This window comes from Phocoena phocoena, chromosome 1, assembly GCF_963924675.1.
Source record: "Phocoena phocoena chromosome 1, mPhoPho1.1, whole genome shotgun sequence".
NCBI lineage: Eukaryota > Metazoa > Chordata > Mammalia > Artiodactyla > Phocoenidae > Phocoena > Phocoena phocoena.
In genome coordinates, this window is record NC_089219.1 from 115,479,004 (window position 1) to 115,500,072 (window position 21,069).

The 21,069-nt window shown below is 50.6% G+C and overlaps 2 protein-coding genes across 5 annotated transcripts in view; both read left to right on the forward strand.

The window, feature by feature from the left end:
• Positions 1-12,684, forward strand: part of CADM3 (cell adhesion molecule 3) — a 29,073-nt gene extending 16,389 nt beyond the window's left edge. Inside the window, exons 2-10 of one of the 3 annotated variants that reach the window (XM_065878262.1) lie at positions 1,168-1,269; positions 3,318-3,458; positions 3,972-4,124; positions 4,809-4,946; positions 5,313-5,483; positions 7,933-8,023; positions 8,455-8,624; positions 11,248-11,373; positions 12,258-12,376. In XM_065878262.1, the coding sequence (XP_065734334.1) occupies positions 1,168-1,269; positions 3,318-3,458; positions 3,972-4,124; positions 4,809-4,946; positions 5,313-5,483; positions 7,933-8,023; positions 8,455-8,624; positions 11,248-11,373; positions 12,258-12,376 (1,211 nt within the window). Of the gene's footprint in view, positions 1-1,167; positions 1,270-3,317; positions 3,459-3,971; positions 4,125-4,808; positions 4,947-5,312; positions 5,484-7,932; positions 8,024-8,454; positions 8,625-11,247; positions 11,374-12,257 lie in introns of all 3 variants that reach the window. The other 2 variants (XM_065878269.1, XM_065878275.1) reach the window with 2 other exon arrangements.
• A 3,613-nt stretch (positions 12,685-16,297) lies between these two features.
• ACKR1 (atypical chemokine receptor 1 (Duffy blood group)) lies at positions 16,298-17,997 on the forward strand. 2 transcript variants are annotated; one of them, XM_065884385.1, is made up of 2 exons: positions 16,298-16,358; positions 16,979-17,997. In XM_065884385.1, exons 1-2 carry the CDS (start codon positions 16,338-16,340, stop codon positions 17,948-17,950), a joined length of 993 nt encoding a protein of 330 aa, XP_065740457.1. In that variant the 5' UTR covers positions 16,298-16,337; the 3' UTR covers positions 17,951-17,997. The 2 variants fall into 2 exon arrangements, with proteins under 2 accessions (XP_065740457.1, XP_065740450.1); XM_065884378.1 differs by having other exon boundaries at positions 16,338-16,358; positions 16,967-17,997.
• Positions 17,998-21,069: the final 3,072 nt, after the last annotated feature.

Genomic DNA, 21,069 nt, shown 5'->3' on the forward strand with positions numbered 1-21,069 from the left:
CCTACCCATCCTCCTCGGTCCCATCGACCCCTTCTCGTCCTGTCCTCTCCCACTCCCCTCCCCCGCTGCCTCTGGAGCTGGCGCGCTGGGACAATTGGCGAAGTTCTGCCTGACTCCAGGCCCGGGACAAGGAGCAGTTCCGGACTCTGCTCAGCAGCCGATGACGTTACTGAATTTTGCGCGTGTGATTGGCTACTGGCTTTGCAATGGGAGATCCTGTAAAGATTCTCAGGGCCGGTTTCTTTGTCCCTCAGTCCCGCAGGTTGAGTTGGGGAAAATAGGCCATGGAACCTCTACAGTGCTTCGCAGAAGGGTTTAGGGGCTATCTACTAGGAAGAGAGCCGGTGACTCAAGTCTTGGGCGTGTGTTGTGCCAGATGAGGGAGCAGAGTCAGTGATATAAAATGGTGAGTGGGACTGAAAGTGGAGGAGGAAAGCTTGACAGCCGTAGCACCGGATAGAAGGTAACAATCTAGGAAGGCGTGGGGTAACTTTCAACCCCAGCTGTGGTCTCTGTTTTCAGTGCTAAGGGTGTCACCTTGAAACAGAGCTTTGGATTTGGAATCAGGCATTTAATTTCCAGTCTTTGTTCTTCTGTTTGTAGGACCTTGGGCAAGTCACTTCATTGTTTCCTCTCTTCAAGATAGAAGTGGTAATACCAACGTACTTATTTAACTGGTTTATTAAAAGGATTAAATGGAAACGTACTTTTTAATTATTAAACCTGTCATTATTTTAGTAGATAATTTGGTGTAGCAGAAAGAATCCCGGATCGGGAATGAAAAGTCTTTGGTTATCTTTACTGTTTCTGTATGACCTTCGCCAAGTCACTTTTAACCCTAGTGGGCATCAGTGTCCTCACCTGTGAACTGGGAGAACTGGACCAGATGACCTCTAAGATCTCTGTTGGCTCTAACATTATGTGATTGACTGCCAAAGCTTAGCATCCTCCTTTAATTCACCCCTTCGGAGGAAGACTTCACTTCCTTTTTCAGGACTTGAGTTAATCACCCCCTTTTGTGAGAAAGCCACCTTCTCTTAGGTACCCTGGTGAACCTGCTTTTCACAGGGGCCAGTCCTCTCCCCCATCCTCAACAATGAAAGTACAGATCCCAGATGGTAGCAGCTTACATGTAGGGCTCATCCTTCATGGAGACTCTCTCCCCAGGCTACTGGCAAGAGCAGAATTTGGAGCTGGGGACTCTGGCTCCACTCGAAGAGGCCATGAGCTCCACAGTCTGGAGCAGCCCTGACATGCTGGCCAGTCAAGGTGAGAATCCAGGCCCCCTCATCTCAATGTCCCACAGTTCCCTCCTCCATCCTCACATCATCCCCCACTCATGTTGCTTCCACCCTGTGTTCTCCACTCCACTCATTACCACACAACTCTTCCCCATCTCCATGTGACATTTTAGCACTTAGTTCTACACCACCAACTCCTTTGGCACCTACTCCTCCTTCCCTCACTAAGGTACAGGGACCTCCGCATCCCTTACACCTTTTTCCAAAAATAAAATGATTCCAGGAGGAGTGTATTACTCAGAATAAAGAGGTTCTGGAAAGACACAATCAAGATAGAATTCTTCAAAAGGAACCAGGGACAATGGGATTACCAGTCAAAAGTCGGCATATGGCTAGCAGTAAATGATAGGTTTCCCAAACCTTTCGTTGAGATATTTAAGGAAGATATCACTTCCACCTTTATTCAGCTGGCTCAGTCTCTGGCTTGCTAACATTGAAGTCGTAGTTCTGATTCTCCAGTTAGATGATTATCTGAGGCGCATTCCAGTGAAAAGAGCACTGCCTTGAGAGTCAGGATTCTAGTCCTAACTAGAATCACTGATGGGTAGAATGATCTTTAGCAATCGCTTCGCCTCCATTGCCTCATTGTCTACATCTGTAAAATGAGGGAATTGGATTCCATGATCCCTAAGATCCCTGTCAGTTCTAATTTTTATGATTCTAGACACTAAAACTAGCAGCAAGGCTTTGGGCTCCAATTTGGAGACAGCCACTCAGAAGCATTGGTGTTTGGTGTCAGCTCTGGCAGGTGCCACCTTCACTCTTCAGGGCCCCTTCTCTGCTAGCAATGCTCATTGAATGTTCCTTGGAAATGGAGCTCTGGTGACCAGGAAAGACAGGAATAGGCAGATAGGGCAGGGGTAGGGTTGGTACCATAGGGAGCATGGGGATTGTTTTAAATTGCTCAAACGGGGAGTGTCGGAAGTACGTTGCTTGGTTTCTGATTCAGAGGCGACGACGCTGGTGAAGTAATTTAGTGCCATAGAAGAAATTGTGTGGATGCTTCAGGAATCAGAGCTAGAATGCGTTGTTTTAGCTCTGCAGAGGTCTGCGCCATCGGGTCACAGGAAGTCAGACCTGAAGATGAGGGAATCAATATTAGGAATCAGAATCCATGCTTTGGGGAACATGGGACAACACTGGGTGGAGGAAGCAAGTGTCACACAGACTGAGGGGCTCACAGCTAGGCCTGATTAGAAGGCACATTTGGGATTCAAATGAGTCATCCTCACGCTATCTTACTAGTCCTTCTTTTATTTAACTTGACTAAGTAGAGAGGGATTAGAAACCATATTTCTATCACATCGAAGGGAAAACCATAATCCATTATTCTTTAAAACAACGTCAGGATAGTGATTTGGGTTGTGTGTTGATTTGGGAGGCGGGTAGTACTGATACTGAAAGGAATATGTTAAGGGAGCTGATGATTGAAGGGAAGTTATTGTTGGAGGAATTGAAAAGTCTGTGTCAAAACGTTTTAGGTTTTCTTAAAAGTCTTTTTTGTTTATTTTGCAGTTTTATCAGCTACCTCTTGTGTAAACGAATGTGCAACCCACATTCTTGGGGGTTGGCCTTTTCTTGGCTTTTAGTTGGGGCATTATTACAACCACTTCTGTTCTTGCCCTTATATGCAGGTGGTGGCAGGAAGGTAAAACTGAATGACAGACTCGTATGTGTGTTTTCAAAGGTGAATGGTAGAACTCTATCAGAAAAGATACATGGGGGGTGGTATGTGTAGATCTGGGGTGCCTTTATCCCTGTAAATGTTTGTGGCCCTGTCAGTTCATTCAGCAAATAGTCAACAAGTGACTGTTTTTCTGTGCATTCAAAGCAAGAGGAAGTGAGGTCTGTCTTCCCCTGCCTCACCCCACCTCTATTCCTTCCCCCATGATGCGTTAAGAGAATACAGAGACATGGGCCTTGGACGGTCTGAATTAGATGAGGTGGACTGTGGCCCAGAAATGGGTGGAGGGGCTAGTGCTGCCTTAGGAAACTAACCCAATTCTACTCCTGCAGACAGTCAGCCCTGGACATCTGATGAGACAGTGGTGGCTGGTGGCACCGTGGTGCTCAAGTGCCAGGTCAAAGATCATGAGGATTCATCCCTGCAATGGTCTAACCCTGCCCAGCAGACTCTCTACTTTGGGGAGAAGAGAGGTAGTGTCCCACGAGTTATCTGCCTCCATGGGAAACGTGGGCTGGGGAAGGGGGCTGCAGAGCTGAGAGGAAATGTCCCTGTAGTCCAGAGGCTGAGAAATGTGAAGGAACGCTATTTGGGGAAGCAACAGGCCATGGGCTCCTCAGCTGGTTCCAGGGAAACTTCAGAATTACGGCTCTGACCTAGGCCATGCATGGTCTTATAGGGTCCTGGAGTGACTCACCCCAAAGGAGCCCTAAGAGACAGCTGATGTCAGTGTTGCCCCAATGTGGCCCTCAAATCCAACCTACTTTTCTGAGTATCTCTGAGGCTACTGAGCCCAATGGCCCAGGAAAGTAACTGAATAAACTTAAAGACGACTCAAACTCAGGAGCAGTTTTTTTTTTTTTTCCCCCTGCCCCAAAACCACACTAGACCCTTTCTTGAAAAAAAAAAAGCTGGCCTGGGATTGGAAGATAAAGATGAAAGTCACCAGTTAAAGGCTTGCTTCCAATTCTCCCAATGTCCCCCAGCCCTTCGAGATAATCGGATTCAGCTGGTCAGATCGACGCCCCACGAGCTCAGCATCAGCATCAGCAGCGTGGCCCTGGCCGACGAGGGCGAATACACCTGCTCCATCTTCACTATGCCCGTGAGAACTGCCAAGTCCCTCGTCACCGTGCTCGGTGAGGCTCCCAAACCCCAGTGTCTCCACAGCGTGATTCCTTGCAAACAACTCTCCCTGTGTGGGCCCCTGAAGCGGCCTAGAGCCAAGCAAGTCTCCGAGCATTTGGGGAAAGTTCAGCGTGTGTTTCCGTTGCAATGGAATGAAATGCAAAGAGTGCTGGGGTCTCATCTTTTCTCCTTTACTTACTGTTTGCTCTGGGACGAATCTCTGACTCTCCTTGAGCCTGACTTTCCTAACCGGTAACAAAAGGATGATGGTGTCTGTTCCACTTACCTCCCCAGATTGTGTAAGGGAAACATTAGAAGTATGTGCAGTGTATGATTATAGCTTCCAAGAGGAGTACCCCAGTGGTTTGCATGCTCTCATCGTGATCCTCCATTTTAATTTCCTTCTTTGCTCCCCTGAGCCTCACATGTATCTGTGGCCACCCAGCTGTGCTTTTGGGTTGTTGGGTCATGTATCCTCTCAGGTATGGTAAATCTCCCACCACCATATCTCCTCCCCCTGGGGTGGTCTTTCTCTTGTGAAAGAGAAAGATAATTTCTCTAGCCTTCTACCCAGCATAAACCAAACGAGAACTCAGATATCCTAACCCTCAGAGAGTCTACCTCGGCAGGGAGAGATGAGGTGTGACCTCAGCGTGCTTCTCTTTCCTATCCTGGCCATCCCCTATCCATGGCAGGAATCCCACAGAAGCCCATAATCACTGGCTACAAGTCATCGTTACGGGAAAAGGATACAACTACCCTAAACTGTCAGTCTTCTGGGAGCAAACCTGCAGCCCAGCTCACCTGGAGGAAGGGTGACCAAGAGCTTCATGGTAAGTTCTTCCTGCTTTGGGGGTGACAGGAGGAAGTGGTGCTGGGACAGCGGGGAGAAGAGAGGGAGTGAGGGGCACGTGTCTATATGCCTGTGTATGTGCACATAAGGCATGGTGTAGAAGAAGAAAGGGGAATGACAGATATTCTGTGGACAGTCGTGTGTGTGTGTGCGTGTGTGTGTGTGCGCGCGCGTTGGGGACTCCATCCTCCTTGTGTGTACATATCCATTTCACAACTTCCTAAGTCTGCCTAAGTTGAGACGCACCATCTGTATGTCTACAGTGGGGCCCACACAATCTCTGCATGTTAGGGCTCACTCTGTGTCTATGTGTGTGTGCGAGTGTGTGTCTGTTTCTTCTCTCTAGGGGAACCAACCCGAATACAGGAAGATCCCAATGGCAAAACCTTCACCGTGAGCAGCTCAGTCACCTTCCAGGTCACCCGGGAGGACGATGGGGCAGACATTGTATGCTCTGTGAACCACGAATCTCTCAAGGGAGCTGACAGATCCACCGCTCAACGCATTGAAGTTTTATGTATGTCATGGGCTTGTGAGTGAAGAGGATCTGGTATGAGATGGGGAGTGGGGAAAAGAAACGTGCGGGTTACTGTATATGAAGCACCAGGCACAGATAAGTAAATAGGTTAAAAAAAATAAGACAAGAATTGCCGGGGTTAGGCCAAGGGTCAGCAAACTTTTTCTATGAATGGCCCAATAGTCAACATTTTAGGTTTTGAGGGCCATGTGGTCTCTGTCTCAACTACTTAACTCTGCTGTTGCTGTAGGAATGTAGCCATAGATCATATGTAAACAAATGAACGTAGCTGTGTTCCAATAAGACTTTATTTACAGAAACATGTAGCTGGCAGGACTTGGCCCGATAGGTAAATTTACCATCTCCTGGGCTAGGCCAGTGTTATGCATCTAGATTGTAAATTGTAGCAGTAACTGTAGCAAATCGAGAATTAGAAGACAGATTCTAGTCTGCCCTCCACCGCTTACTAGCTGAGTGATGTTAAGGAAATTACCCCACTGAGCTTGATTCTTTCTTTGCTAAATGAGAAGATGGACATGGAATCACAAAGGCTTCTTCTTGGTCTAACATACTATGAGTTCAAGAAAAGAGGTGGCAGGAAAACATGCTCTCCCTGGCATCATTATTCCCAGATTTCTCCCTACAGTACCGCCACTACTCTGCCCCAGGTCTATGATTTTTCTTGGGATTCTGACCTGAAATGGCCACTGTGAAAATCACTACTCCCAACCTTTCCAAGTATCCTCATCCCTCTATGGAATCTGCCTTGAATATGAGTGGGAAACGACCCACTCACCTGAGGAAATTTACAAGTTTTCAAAAAGAACTTTTCTGAGTAGAAAAGTCAAGGGGAGGGCTTCCCTGGTGGCGTAGTGGTTGAGTCCGCCTGCCGATGCAGAGGACGGGGGTTCGTGCCCTGGTCCGGGAAGATCCCACATGCCGTGGAGCGCCTGGGCCCGTGAGCCATGGCGACTGAGCCTGCGCGTCCGGAGCCTGTGCTCCACAATGGGAGAGGCCACAACAGTGAGAGGCCCGCGTACCGCAAAAAAAAAAAAAAAAAAAAAGTCAAGGGTAGAAAGGGAGAAGATAATGAGTTATAAAAGAATGTACTTCTTGTCCTAACTTATCTAAAGGCTGGGTGTTTTTCTAAAATAACTCAAACCTTTCATCTCTTCCTTATGGAAGATCCAGGCCTGACTTCAGTGTTCTTTAAATCAATTGCTAGACCCATTGCTGAAACTTGACCGTGAGGTAGGTTTGGGTTGGTGTCACTGTCCGTTTAGCAGACTCTCAATCTGGAAACAGACAACCTGGATTCTAGCCGCAGAGCCGCTGCTTACTAGCTATGTCACTTTCACCAAAGCACTCAATCTCGTAGCGGGCCCTTCTTACTTCAGTGAATTTTCATGAGGGTAAATGAAACACTATATAATGAAAGAACTTTGTAAACTTCAAAGTTCTGTATTGCTAGAAGGTGTTTCTCTGATAACTAGTTCTGAATGTAAAGCCCCTGGCCTTGGTCTCCTTGTCCAGGGCCTGGTCCCTGGCCAGGGCTAAAGAAGGCCCTCCCCTGTCTGAGCCCCAAAGACTCCTCCGTTAGGCACTGGACCATCTGGCAGTTACTCTCCAGGGATCATTTTGGCTCAACTGTGATCAGCAGTCAGTCAACAAATGCTATACTACAGGTGCTGCACTAGAGGCTTCTCTGGCTGTGAGGCCTTGGAACACCCGTTCTCTCACCTGGCCTGATTCTCTTCGTCCCGTTTGATTGGACTGAAACACGTTCATTAACCGGATGTTAAGGTTGGCTGTTTCCTTAGGGGAAGCTCGGCCTCTTTATCTGTTGTTCTAAACCGACATCTGGTTGTATTGTTCTATGCGGCCATCTGGACCCAGCCTCCTAAGCAGCCCTTCGGCATCGGTGGCAGATGCCATCATTCCTTCCCAGAACCCATCTATATTGTGTCAGGGCCTTTTTGCAGCCAAAATATGACCTCCTTCTCTTGCTGTTTCAAAGCTCTCACTTCATTTTTGGACCAGCTACTAAAAATGATGTTCTGCATTAAAGCATTGCTTCCCATTTAAGCTCCCTTGCAGAGAGGATGGAGAGGTTGTGAACTCAATCAGTGATCAAATTCAAGTTTATTTGTCCCGTCAGAAATATGTATTAAGTTCCATTTATGTGCTAGGCACAGATGATCCAGTGATCTCCCTTCTCAGCTCTCTGTTAAGACATCCCTTGGGTCCCCAGCAAGGACAGACCTTCCATAATCCTACCTCTGCAAGGTTGCCATATGACTCCCTCACACATCTAACAGCAATGGTGGTCTTTGTTCACAGCCTCTTGGGCTCCTAGGCCTTTAGGGGTGGCGGCTGAAATGCATAACTGGATGATTCTGGGATCGAGGTGACCCTGAGTTTCACGTTGACCCCATTTCCTTCTCCACAGACACACCAACAGCGAAGATTAGGCCAGACCCTCCGCACCCCCGCGAGGGCCAGAAGCTGTTGCTCCACTGCGAGGGGCGTGGCAATCCCGCGTAAGGAGATCCACTTCCTGGGTTGTAATGCACCTCTACAGACTAAGACTTTGCCTAAAGTCTTCCCATCTCCTTCGTACTGTCTGAGCCGCTCATTTTCCCTGACACTGTCTAACAACACCCATCCTCTGATTGCTTCTCCTGCAAAGCAGCAGAAGTGGGGAGGGGCCGCCCCCTGGCTAAGCCCCTGAGGTTCCTGTAAGGAGCCAAGTCACAGTTAGATACAAGCTAGGCGATCTTCCTCGTCCCCAGACTGAACCCCAAGGAGTCCCTCTCCGCCTGCCTCTGAGCAGCTCAGTGTCTCTGGCCCCTATAACTGCTCAAGCCTTCATCAAACTGTCCTTGACTTCCTTGCTCCCAGTTTTGTTTTGTCCTTCTTTAGCTCCTTGCCCTACTCTTTCCTGAACCCTTCGATTTCTCTGCCTCAACAGCCCCCAGCAGTACCTATGGGAGAAGGAGGGCAGTGTGCCGCCGCTGAAGATGACCCAGGAGAGCGCCCTGATCTTCCCCTTCCTCAACAAGAGTGACAGCGGCACCTATGGCTGCACAGCCACCAGCAACATGGGCAGCTACAAGGCTTACTACACCCTCAATGTGAACGGTGAGCCCTCCACAGCTCTCCTCCAGCAAACCCCTTCTCTTCTCCTCTAACATCTGGTACCCCGGTCTTTCCATCTCCCGATAGCATCCCCAGACCACAGTTGGGAGTGGGCTAGTAGGGCAGCAGCCCACCACCAGAGGGCCTGAGGACTTAGGCTCTAGGTCCATTCTAGAATGTGGAATAAGGAAAAACCAGTGGAATGGTGGACTTTCATCTGCCTTTGTTTAGCAGTGGTGACCCAGGCAACACCATCCTCCAGCCCCTGCACTCACCTGGCAACAAGAATAAGAATTCTGTGTGTAGAGGCCCCCGAGCTGCTCAAGTGTGAGTGTGGATGCGTCTCCCTTTGCAACAGGCTGTCCTCAGAGTTGCTTCTCCTGTGACTAGTACAGGATGCATGCTGCTGCTGTCATCTCCTTTTGTGCAGACCTCGGACACATTATACAGAATCGAGGTGGAAAATAGAGCTAAGTTCGTACTGTGCTGAGGGACAGAATCTTTTCTCAGATGCCATATTTTCTAGAGAGACTAGATGATGCTCCTTCTCTGAAGTTCTTCCCAGAGGTGTGACCACACAATCCAGCTTCAGGAGAAGTGATAGGCTAGGACAGAGGCCTCTGTATGCAGAGTTGGCAGGAGGTTTTTTGAAGACCCCAACAGCAGTGGGGTCCTGCCAGAAAGCCTTAATAAGCCTTTCCTCAGAACAGGGGAAATGCATCGTCAGGGGAACATCAGAGACTCCCTTATGTGAAATGCCCATTAAAACAGTGTAGGGATAGCAGCCAGGCCTCCCAGGAATAAGAGATCGGAGATCTTGGGACCAAAGTGTCTAGATGGGGTGAATCCAACTCCAGGAGCAGACCTCAGCATGTGGGAGCTGCGTCAGCACATCAAACAAAGCTATTGTAGGGTGCCAGGAGCAAGGACAATGCACTGAGGTCCTGTGTCTGCCCCCAGATCCCTGACGATGATTGGCAGTGAGAGAAAATTCCTGTGCCCTTGTGGTTGGTTTCTTGCTGATCCCCCGACACCCTGTGCTAGAAAGCGCGGTCCTGTTTGACTGCATCTTCTGCCAGTGCTGACGCCTGGTGGTAGAATGAGTTACTGCACCTCCTTCCAGAAATCATCCTAAACCGAGTTGACTCCCAATTACCTGGAGTGAAATTAAACGGAGCTCTACCTGGAGACAGTGACACGTAATTGATGACCCCAGAGTTCATTTTGGTCGTGCAGACCTATGCTCTTCTAGGGAATTTACATTCCCATAGCCTCTGGGATAATTATCCAGGACTGATTTTTAATGCGGATTGTGTCTCACATTCTCCCGGGGGTGGGTGGAAAGGGGAGAGAAGAGGAAGAACAGTGGATAACCTCACTGTGCTCCCTCCAGATTACAACATCACACCCACCCCTCCTATCATAGAGCCCCCGCGGACCCTCTTCTCCCTCCCTCCCAAGCAGAGCATAAAAACCAGAGCATAAGTTTTTTTTTTTCCAAATAAGGCGGAGACAGGCAAGGAACTAAAAAGCTGGTCCACTCAAGCCTGAGGAGACATAAGGTAGGAGAGACAAAATGTATGAGGAGTCAATGAGGCATCAAGGCTCAAGCTGAGTCTATAAAACAACAGTAGCTCTCCCAGGGGTGGGAGAGCCGCGACTAGAGCTCATGTAATTTGGGACACATCAGAACTGTGCCCTGGGCCCGTGCACTGTCTCCTGAGATCTGCGGAACCCTGACTAAGGCTGCGGCTCTCCTTCACATGCCTGGCCAAGCCTGTGCTTGGGAATCTATCCTCTATCGATGCTGCTATGGAGGACAGATTCTCTATATCCAGTGACCGAGACCTTGCCATCATGGGAGGAAGCAGTTCAGTCTTTGTCCTTCCCACAAACCTCTGGTTGGTGGGGAAGTGAAGATGGAGTCCCAGACCTCTCTGATGAGACCTGCTGGAGGATTGCGTCTTGCTGGAGCTCTAAGCTCCCCTGCCAAGAAGGAACACTGTTCTTTATATAGGGAGTCACAGCCCATCGTCTTTTGTAAGGTGCTCTCAAAGTGCCTATTCCTGGCTCCATCAGTTTTTCACTTCTCCTTCCCTATCTGATATCAGGACAATGGGTGAATATGGTGAGAAGCCCCCCTAGAAAGGCCAGCTCAGAATATAAATCAGACGGGAGGGTAAGAGGGCATGGGGGATAGGGAAGAAATACTCTGCTAACCCAGAAATTGAAAGAAAGACACACAGACACACCACACACACACACACCACACACACACACACACACACACACACACACACACAGAACACGAGATGATTTAGACATTAAAGTGATGATCTTTGACCAAGGTCAAGCTTCAGGTTCACGAACTCAAAAGGTTAAGTGTGAGCAGATGTATCTATTTATTCATGATTACATTCTTTTAAAACAATTACTATGTTCCAGATAGTCTGTAAGAAACTAGGTACAAAAGAAGACATATCCCTTTTTGCTGGAAGATGCCACTCCATTCTCCTGATGTTAGTCCATGTTGTCAGCTGTGTAAGATGATCCATGGCCAGGTCAGAAATGCTGTGAGATAGAAGTTCTTCCTACATCTGACTGTGTGCATCCCACCTCCCTCCAGATCCCAGTCCGGTGCCCTCATCCTCCAGCACCTACCACGCCATCATTGGTGGGATCGTAGCTTTCATCGTCTTCCTGCTGCTCGTCCTGCTTATCTTCCTTGGCCACTACTTGATCCGGCACAAAGGTCAGAGGCATGAGGGAAGCATCAGGAGGGATTGGGAGTGGGTAGGGAGATCAGTGAAGGGCAGGCTGCAGGAAGGGCCTTTGGAGACTCAGTCGGCCCCTTGGAGAGTTTGAGGAAGAAAGAACACAGCCAACCCTGTGATAACTGAGCATCTCCAACCTCACAGTAGAGCCTGATCCCTTGGTGGCCATCCAAGTAAAATCAAACCTTCCCACTCAGTCAGCTGCTGCTCCCATGCTGCTCGGCCTCCGGGGTCTCCTGCCATAAGACAGAAAACTGCCGAAACTCTGCCTCTTCTTCCCATTCCTTCCTGCACTTTCCTCCTTTCTGTTCAGCCTCATGTTTCTTTGTCCTTTGGTCTCCCTGTGCCTTGTCCTCGCACCACCCCTTTACTTTTCTCTCCTCTCCTGTATCCCTGCCATCTCTCCCTCCCCTCTTCTCACATGCCTTCCTCTCAGACCTCCCCCTCTGTTATTCCTTCTAGCCAGCAGCTGGACTTACGTGGACTGGGCAAATGCTAGCCAGATCTCAGGTTCGTTGTCATGGAGCTGACCTAGCAGTTTCCCTATCACCACCTTACATGCACACGCGCATATATACACACACACACACACACATATACACATACACACACCATTTTTTTTTGGCCTGTATTATAGATCAGACTCTAATTAAAGGCAGGATTCATTAATTCTTGGAGGTGTGGTCAGGTGACAGATGTTGGCAGCAAGATGCAAATTAGGGCAGGTAGAGAGGAAGAATAAAGCTAGGCAGGAGAAAAATTACAGAGGCAAGGTGTGGGTGGGTGGTGGAAAAGTGGACAGAGGGGCTTCAGAGGTTTGGAAACTGCTCCTAAAAGAAGGAGCTTCTCTCTCTCTCCCCAGGAACCTACCTGACACACGAGGCGAAAGGCTCTGACGACGCCCCAGATGCGGACACAGCCATCATCAACGCAGAAGGCGGGCAGTCGGGCGGGGACGACAAGAAGGAATATTTCATCTAGGGGCAGCCCCCCAGGGACCCCGTGGGGACTGCTGGGGTCATCACCAACCTGGACTTGTACAGAGCGACCCCAGGGCCGCCCCTCCTGCTTGCTCCCCAGCGCCCCCCCACCCCCCTGTACAGAATGTCTGCTTTGGGTGCGGTTTTGTACTCGGTTTGGAATGGGGAGGGAGGAGGGCGGGGGGAGGGAGGGTTGCCCTCAGCCCTTTCCGTGGCTTCTCTGCGTTTGGGTTATTATTATTTTTGTAACAATCCCAAATCAAATCCGTCTCCAGGCTGGAGGGGCAGGGGTCCTGGGGTGAGGAAAGCCAACAACAAAAAAACAAAAACAAAATAAAAAAAACCCAGAGTGTTAGGAGGAGAATGAGGAAAGGGTAAGGGCAGGAAAGAAGCGGGGTCAGTTTGGTGGGGGGCTCTCACCAGCCCTCCATCTTCTGCAGCAGGGGCTCTTCCCGGACTTCTCCAGGGACGGGGAGGTTGTGACCAGGAGCTGGAGGTGGCTTTTCCTCTGTTAGTCGCACACCTTGAGCTCTGGACACAGGAGCAGGTACCATCTGACACCCCTTCTCCACCCCAACAGGAAAGGAGTGAATGGCGGTCCCCGAGGGGATGTGACCTGCAGGTGGCATGCAGCCACGCGTGCGGGGGTGGGGGCCAGGGCTTCCCCAAGGGGGAGGACACAGGTCCTTGCAGGAGGGGCAGATTTGGAGAGGAAGGATGGCGGAGATGGCTGCCCACGATGAACGAAGCCAGGCCCTTTTCCCAGGAACCGCCCTTGGCGGTGGTGGTTGGGGGGGGAATAGCAGAGCAAGGCTGCCCCTCCTTGCTCCAGCAGCTGTGGGAGAGGCACTGCTCTGGGCCCTAAACTGCATCTGCTTCCCCGCCGAGGGGCCCTTCACTGTCACCCTGGCAGCCCCTGGCCTGTTGCACGGCAACCACTCATCTTATGGCATTGCTCAGCAACTCCTCCCCGTCTTGTGCTGCCCTGTGGCCCTTCCTGTTCCCGAAGCTGTCCCTAGTCCTCCCTCCCTCCCTCAGCAGCCAGGCAGACATAACAACAAAAATACTAAAAGGAGCTTCACTGCACTGAGCTGTTTCCTGCCCAAACGAAGGGAATAATGTGAGTGCGTGTGTGTGTGTGTGTGTCTGTGCACATATGTGTGTGAGTGAGAGGCAGAGGGGCTCCTGGGCATGTGGGCGGGCTGTGGGAGGACGGCTCCTGTAAAGGAGGGCTTTGGGAGCTGACGGTCCCTAGGCAGGCTGTGTACCTCACCTGGGATGTTGCTCCATCCTGGTATTTTCCATGCCATCCCCGGCGCCCATCTGTTATGGAGAAAACAGTCCCAGCGTGTGTTTTTGCTCAGTCGTCCACCTCATCTCTCCCTAAAACACAGGGCATTCAACCCCCGCCTCCATTTCCCCTCTCACAGCCAAGGAGTCAGTGCCACAGCCTTTGCTATGCATCCCCCAGGCCTCTCCCTGGCGCTGACCCTGGAATGACCACTGTCACTTCTTGTTCCCATAGTCTGTACCCGGCGCGTTGAGGGCTGGGAGTGATGCTGCCTGTCTCCTTCCCACCTCCACCCCTGCTTTTGATTTTCTGTCTTCCTTGTGGCCGAGCCGGTTGCCGTGGAGACGAGACTGCTCGCCCTCCCCGCCAGCCGGCCGCCCTGCCTCAGACCCAGGGTGCCCCTGGGCACTGCTCTGCCCCTCCTCCAGCATGTCCTCCTGCCCTGACAACCCAGGGGCGTGCAAAGTGGGGGCAGCTGCAGCCAGTAGATCTGCCACCCCTTTCCGTTCAGGTAATACCGTTGTGAATCTTCCAGCCGCTGGTTATAGCCCGGGGTCCCCTCCTCTTACAGCAGCAAGGCAGCCTAGGGCCCCAGGCCTGTGGGCTCCCGGCCTCCCAGCACCCGCTTTTGGGAAAATGACTTTTCCTCTTCGAGCTGAACCACTCTGTCCATATTACACAGAAGCCATATTTGTACGGGGGGGGAGGGGGAGGGGCCGTTGTGCTGTGTGTGTGTCTGTCGGTGGGGGGGGGGCGGGGCAGGGAGCAGGGAGGGCATCGTGTATCTTTATAATCTTTCTAACTCTCCTGTGCTAATCTCAGAGGGGCCACCCTCAATATATCTGGATTATCCGTGTCCTTCGGCTGCCTCCTTCTTGCCGCCCTTGCTCCTGTTGGGATGCGTGTGTGTAAGGGCTGTTCTGCTGGTCCCCCCGCACGTGGCGCCTCCAGGGGTGGTGTGTGCCTTGCCGTGCTGCTCGCCCCAGGGCATCTTGTATGGAATGGATATAATTCTCCAAGGGAGAGAAGTGTGTTCATCCCCTTTGGCCAGGTCCTTTCATTCCACAGCACCTGACTGCTCCCCATGTCCTGTGCCAGGCTGTGCTGGAGAAGAAGACCCCCCAAACACCATTCCGGGACCACTTCAGCAGACCCTCCAAACTCCCTTTCTAGCCCACCTCATGTTGAACCTGAAACTGAAGCTAGAGTCCTGGGAGAAAGGGGACCGTCTTAGCAAGATGGCCATCCCTCTGCACCTTTGCTTCCACCTCCAGGCGGCGCTGTGTGAGTGGGAAAGACCACTGGTCAGAACGGACTACCACATGGCGTGCTTTCTTGGACAAATGAAACAGTGTCGCCTAACCAACCCTGTTTATCTCATCGTTCCAGCTCGGACACTCCATGACTCACCCCTCCCAATGTCCAGGCTAAGTGTCCCCAAGTGAGGAAATAAAATGCATGGTAGGGGTGGAGGGAACAAAAGAGCAGAGATCACGTGAAAGCAGTGGGATGGTGGGGAGAGGGGGTACCAAGGAGCAGCGGTGTCGGTTTAGGGGCATCCTCCTGAAGGGTACACGCCTTTTCTCCCTGTGCCAACTGGAGAGAAATAGCTCTCCCCCACCACAAGAAACGTTACATCTTGCTAAGATGCCAGGCCAGTGTAGCATTTCCAGAGCTTTTATGTCCCCCAACAGAAATATGAATAGAGATTACCCCATAGGCAACAGTCCCATTTTAAAATATGCTGTCCCATTGTCCCCCAGAGCCTGCTTTAACTTGTCACGTCATGTGTTCTGCTTGGTATGGAAGATGCATTCGCTGTGCCCATAGGTGGCTGGGCAAGTGCCCAATTGCTCCCTGAAGTAGCTTCATTATGCAACCTTGACAGCTGCCCCCAAGCCCTCCCTCCTCTCACACTGAAACACCCAGACCTGGAGATAGCAGTACACACACCAAGACACCTGCCTAAAACCTAGCACTAAGATATGATATACAGGATACACAGCCACACACACAGACAAGAACAGATAAGTAAGTACATTCCTACACCCAGACTGATACAAAAAGAGCCCCTGCTCGCACACATGTGGCTCAGGCTGCCAGCATCACATGGATCCGGCCACAAACACCACTAACACCCCCTCCCACAAACACGTCCCTTTTGAACTATCTTTCCTTGGATCAAGTTCAAGGGGACAGAGAAGCAGTGAGAGCCATCAGCTGCCCTTTCCCTCCAACTTCCCAGTACATCTCTTATCTCTGTCTCACACTTCACCTCTGGCCCCCTCTTCCTTCCTTGTGCTTGAAGAATCCCTTTATGCTGGGAACCCCCTGGCTTCTCCACCTTCAGAAAGTCTCCCTTTCCATCTTCGGGAAAATACCCACCTTCTGGTCCCCACCTTTTTCCTTTCCTGAGCGCAGGTCCCCACCAGTGGAATCCACCCTCAAAACAGGAAGCCCTGGGCCAGGGCCTCAAGTGGTCCTGAGGTTCAGGAAGGCAGTGGGCGTGGGGTAAAGACTTCCTGAATGCATCCCCATCCTGCACTGCCCGCCCCATAGCCCTGCCCAGAGCCAATGGCCTTCATTAGTCCCTGGCACTTATCTGGGAACCACAGCCACTGACAGAACTATCCCAGCCCATCTCTCTGCCTGCCCTGAGCCCAGCAGTGTCATGGGGAACTGTCTGTACCCGGTGAGTGTGGGTCTGAGCCCACAGCCCCTCCCTCTCTGCCCCCCCCCTACTCCTTCTGTCTGCCCCTTGGGTCTGTATACCTCTATCCTTCTCTCATCTCTTGTCCCTTCCCTTGTTTTCCTTCTCCCCTTTTTACCTCAGTGTCCTAGGTCCTCCTCATTCATCTTTGTCAGTTCCATCCAGACCTCCCCCCTCCCCGCTCTCCCAGTCCTGTTCACTCCCCTTCCCTTGCTTTTCTTTTCTTTTTTTTTTTTTAATTTTTTTTTTGGACACAGACCATCTTTTAAAGTCTTTATTGAATTTGTTACAATATTGCTTCTGTTTTATGTTTTGGTATTTTGGCCGCGAGGCATGTGGGATTTTAGCTCCCCGACCAGGGATCGAACCCGCACCCCCTGCACTGGACCACCAGGGGAGGCCCTTCCCTTGCTTTTCTACGACTCTTTGCTCCTCCTGAGTCGCCCTGCCTTGTCCTCTCCCACCATCCCCACTCCATCCAGCTCTTCCAGCCCCCACTTCCCCACTGTCTTTCTCTCCCCACCTCTTGCCCTCGGTTCCCAGGATACCCTTCAGTGAGGTAACTAGATGTTCTGATTGCCCCTTCTGAGAATGTCCTCCAGGTGGCTGATGACAACTCTACTAAACTGGCCATTGAAGACAAGATTTGGAGTGAATTTCTTGAGGCGTACGATGCAGACTATAACTTCACCGATGTGGAAGCAGCTGCACCCTGCCACTCCTGTATCCTGCTAGACGACTCCTCACTGCCCTTCTTCATCCTCGCCAGTGTCCTTGGCATCCTGATTAGTGGAGCTGTCCTCTACGCATTTCTCAGACCTCTGTTCCCCCGTCAGGTCTACCAGAACTGGCCTATCCTGGTGCAGTTGGCTGTGGGAAGTGCTCTCTTCAGCATTATGGTGCCCATCCTGGCACGGGGGCTAAGTGGGGCCCTCATCACCTCCCTCTGCCACCTAGCTCACTTGGTCTCGTATGGCTCAGCCTTTGCCCAAGCTCTGCTGATAGGGTGCCATGCCTGCCTGGGCCCCAAACTGCGTATAGGTCACGTCCCAGGCCTCAGGCTGGGGATCAGTGTGGGACTTTGGGGAGTGGCTGCCCTATTGTCACTGCCAATCACGCTGGGCAGTGACACTTCCCATGGACTCTGCACAGTGACCTTCAGCGGGGAATGGGAAATTTTGCGGTACATACATGCTGCAGCCTGTTTTGCCATCTTCATCTTGTTGCCACTGGGTTTGTTGGGAGCCAAGGGGCTGACGAAGGCATTGGGCAGGGGGCCATGTCCCTGGGTTAATATCCTATATGTCTGGTTCATTTTCTGGTGGCCTCAGGGCATGGTTCTGGGATTGGACTCCCTGGTGAGGTCCAGGGCCATGGCGGTGTCAACATGTCTGGCCCAGCAGACCCTGGACATGCTGCTGGACCTGGCAGAAGCCCTGGCAATATTGCACTGTGTGGCTACACCCCTGCTCCTCGCCCAGTTCTGCTACCAGGCCATTCAAACTTCTCTGCCCTCCCTGCCCCTCTCGGCAACACAGTCTTCTCATCTGGACATCCTTGGATGCAAATCCTAGCTCTCTTCCCACCTGTCAACTTGAATTAAAGTGTACGCTGTTTTTATGAAGCTGGTGGTTTCTTGTTTTGTCTGGGGATGTAGAAGAGAGGGAGGAGAATGGAGAGAGAGAGAGAGAGAGAGAGATTTCACAGCAGACTTCCCTGGCAGTGTCTGCTTCTCTGACTGGCCTGGGGAGAAAATGAATGATGTGCAAACATCCTCGGGGCACACAGATGTTCTCTTGAAGTGTGGGGTTACTGCCATCTCAAGGGGGAAGAGCAGGGGGATCAGAATATGAGGAGAGCAGCTAAACCTAAACTAGAAGAGATGGCTTAGCTAGTAAAGAAAGAAGAGAAGCTGTTGCAGAAAGCAAATGAAATCGGAGTAGAAGCCAGAGAGAGAAAAACAGAGAAGACTGAAGATGAGGCCAGAGCATGACTCCTCCTCCCGGCTCAGCCTGTCCAGCCTTCCTCCCTGTCTTCTGTCTCCCTGTTGGCATTGCTTAGAGATCAGGGTGGTGGTAGGGAAGGTGGAGAGAAGCATCCTGAGGGACCTTACTTAGTCCAGGGAACAAATCAAGATAATTCTAAAGCCACTTCCCAGGAGTCATCTCTCCGAGGTTTATTCCTCAGCAAAATCCTAATCCCTGTGTGTGTGTGTGTGTGTGTGTGTATCTGTCTGTCCTCAATCTGTTAGAACCCATATCCACGTTAGATGAATGCATGTAATAACAGATGTCTACGTGTATACTTGCCTCTCCATCAGTGTCTGATTTGCATTTGTGTATGCTCCGATCTCTCTCAGGCCTCTCCCTTCACCTCATTCTGTTCTCCTTCCTTGTTCTCAGGATATGGAACCAGGATTTGTAATTCACTCCTTACCAAATGAGTTTTCCTTACTCCGGTTTCTGTATCTAGTCTTCTCCGTGAAGGATGTGTAGAGGGAACTAAACAAACCAAGAAGTTGTGAAGCCTGAGATACTTAATGGGGAAGGGCCTGATCTGGCTGGGTCATCTTCTTGGATGCCAAGAATTTGGATCCCAAATTTCCCTTTCAAACACCTTTCAGCTCTCAAAATAAACCTTTTTTTGTTTGCCACACAAATATACCCTTCCGCTTTCCACGCTGTACCCTTTCACTCTGGGCGCCCCTCCCCCCGCCCCCCCTTTCTCTGGATGCTTAGTCATGATCCTGAGGGCTTTTACTCAGCCAAGTTCAGGTGATGATGGGAAGGACCATGAATCAGCCCCACTTCATAAGGGGAACAACTTCTACTTGCACCAACAAATTCACCGTCTACCCAAGATGCCACACACACACACACACGAGTTTCTCCCTCCAACCCAGTTAAAAAGCTGGGGAGACTTGAGAGATACCTTATATCTGTCTGAATCTAGGTATGGTCTTTCGTTTTTCAAAGATGTGCTATAGGGCTTCCCTGGTGGTGCAGTGGTTGAGAGTCCGCCTGCCGATGCAGGGGACACGGGTTCGGGCCCCGGTCTGGGAAGATCCCACGTGGCGTGGAGCGGCTGGGCCTGTGAGCCATGGCCGCTGAGCCTGCGCGACCGGAGCCTGTGCTCCACAGCGGGAGAGGCCACAACAGTGAGAGCCCCGCGTACCGCAAAAAAAAAAAAAAAAAAAAAAAAAAGATATGCTATAACTGGTTTCTCCCCTAAACCGTTTCTGCTTGACTCTGGACTTTGGAGCTAAGTAGGAGAGTGCAGGAGAGGAGCAGAGGTGAGTTAGAGCATCCTAGGCTTGGGGAATTTTCCTGGGTGGGTGCAGTGACAAATCCTCTCAATCCCCCACCTCCTGTCTCTTAGCAACCACCAGATTAGCTGCCGATTGGTGTATCCTAAATTGAAAGGCGGGATTTAGGGACCTATTGAGAGGCGGGAGACATTCTGAAACAGAAAGGAAGGCAGAGAAATTGAAGAAAAAAGACATAATTTACAAACCTAAATTATGCTAAGGTCGCCAACCACAGTTTATGCATGTGTCCCAGTGTTCTCTTTTTTCTTACTCCCTTTCCCGCCTATTCTCGTAGTTTGCCCCCTCCAGCACCTGACCATTCTCAATCCTTCAGACATCGGCCAACTCCTTTACAAGGAATTGGATTCGGAGGCTGACCTAGTTAAGGGGGAGGAGAGGGCATTTTCGACTTGCTGAATCTTCCAGTGTCAACCTGATGCAAGGGAGGCTTAATTTAAGACCACTGGGGTTGTCTTATCTACACCCCAAGCCATGCCTCCAGATAGAAATCCCTCTTTGCTCAGTCCTGTTAGAGAGACCCTCAGATAGCTCTGCAGCTCTCACATCTTTCACAAAAGAAAGGCAGAGGCAGAAGCCTGCAGCTGATAAGAGGTCAGGATGGGTTGGAGACGCCTCCCCATGGCTATCTCCTCCCCATTCCATCTCCACAGCTTTGCCCCAGTCCCCTAGGGGGCTGGCCTTTCCCTGTGTTATCTACACTGCATTTGGAGAGTTCTTCTGTCAGTCTAACCCCAGCCTCAGTCATTTCTTTAAGGTTTTCCTGGGGTCCTGTCACACCAGTCCATTTAACCCACTGAATGCCACCAACCACTCCCAAACTAGTCTAACTCTGGCATGTTTTCTGAAACCCTTCAGGAATACAAATCCTATTTCCTTTGAACCCTTCAGAATTTAGTCTCAGGGAAGGCAGAAACTTTAGCTGTGTATGAGTTATTGGACCTAAAGAAAAATACCCTCTCAGAAAGATGACAGCCAGGGAGCAAGCTCTTGGGAACACTCCACACCCTGGGTAGGGTCAGTCTGCACTGCTTCTTTATGGAGAGAGACTTATTTCCTAAGGGAAAGTGGAAGATCACGTTGATGCCCATAGTTCATTGATTTCAAACTGCAGCCCTTCCCAAAGGATTTAGGAAGCAAATACCTGGTGCTCACACCCTTTTATCTACTCCTATTTGTGTAAAACCCCAGCTCCTTCATCACCTTCCTCCAGAAACCACCCTCAGAGAATTCTGATTGAAAACTTCACTGGGGTTTCAAACCCAATTCACTGCCAACTCTAATTGCCAGGGATTTGCTTGAAAACCACTGTATGCTATCCAATTATTCTCTGGGCAAAAGAAGAATCGCAGTTTTAATTAACAATAG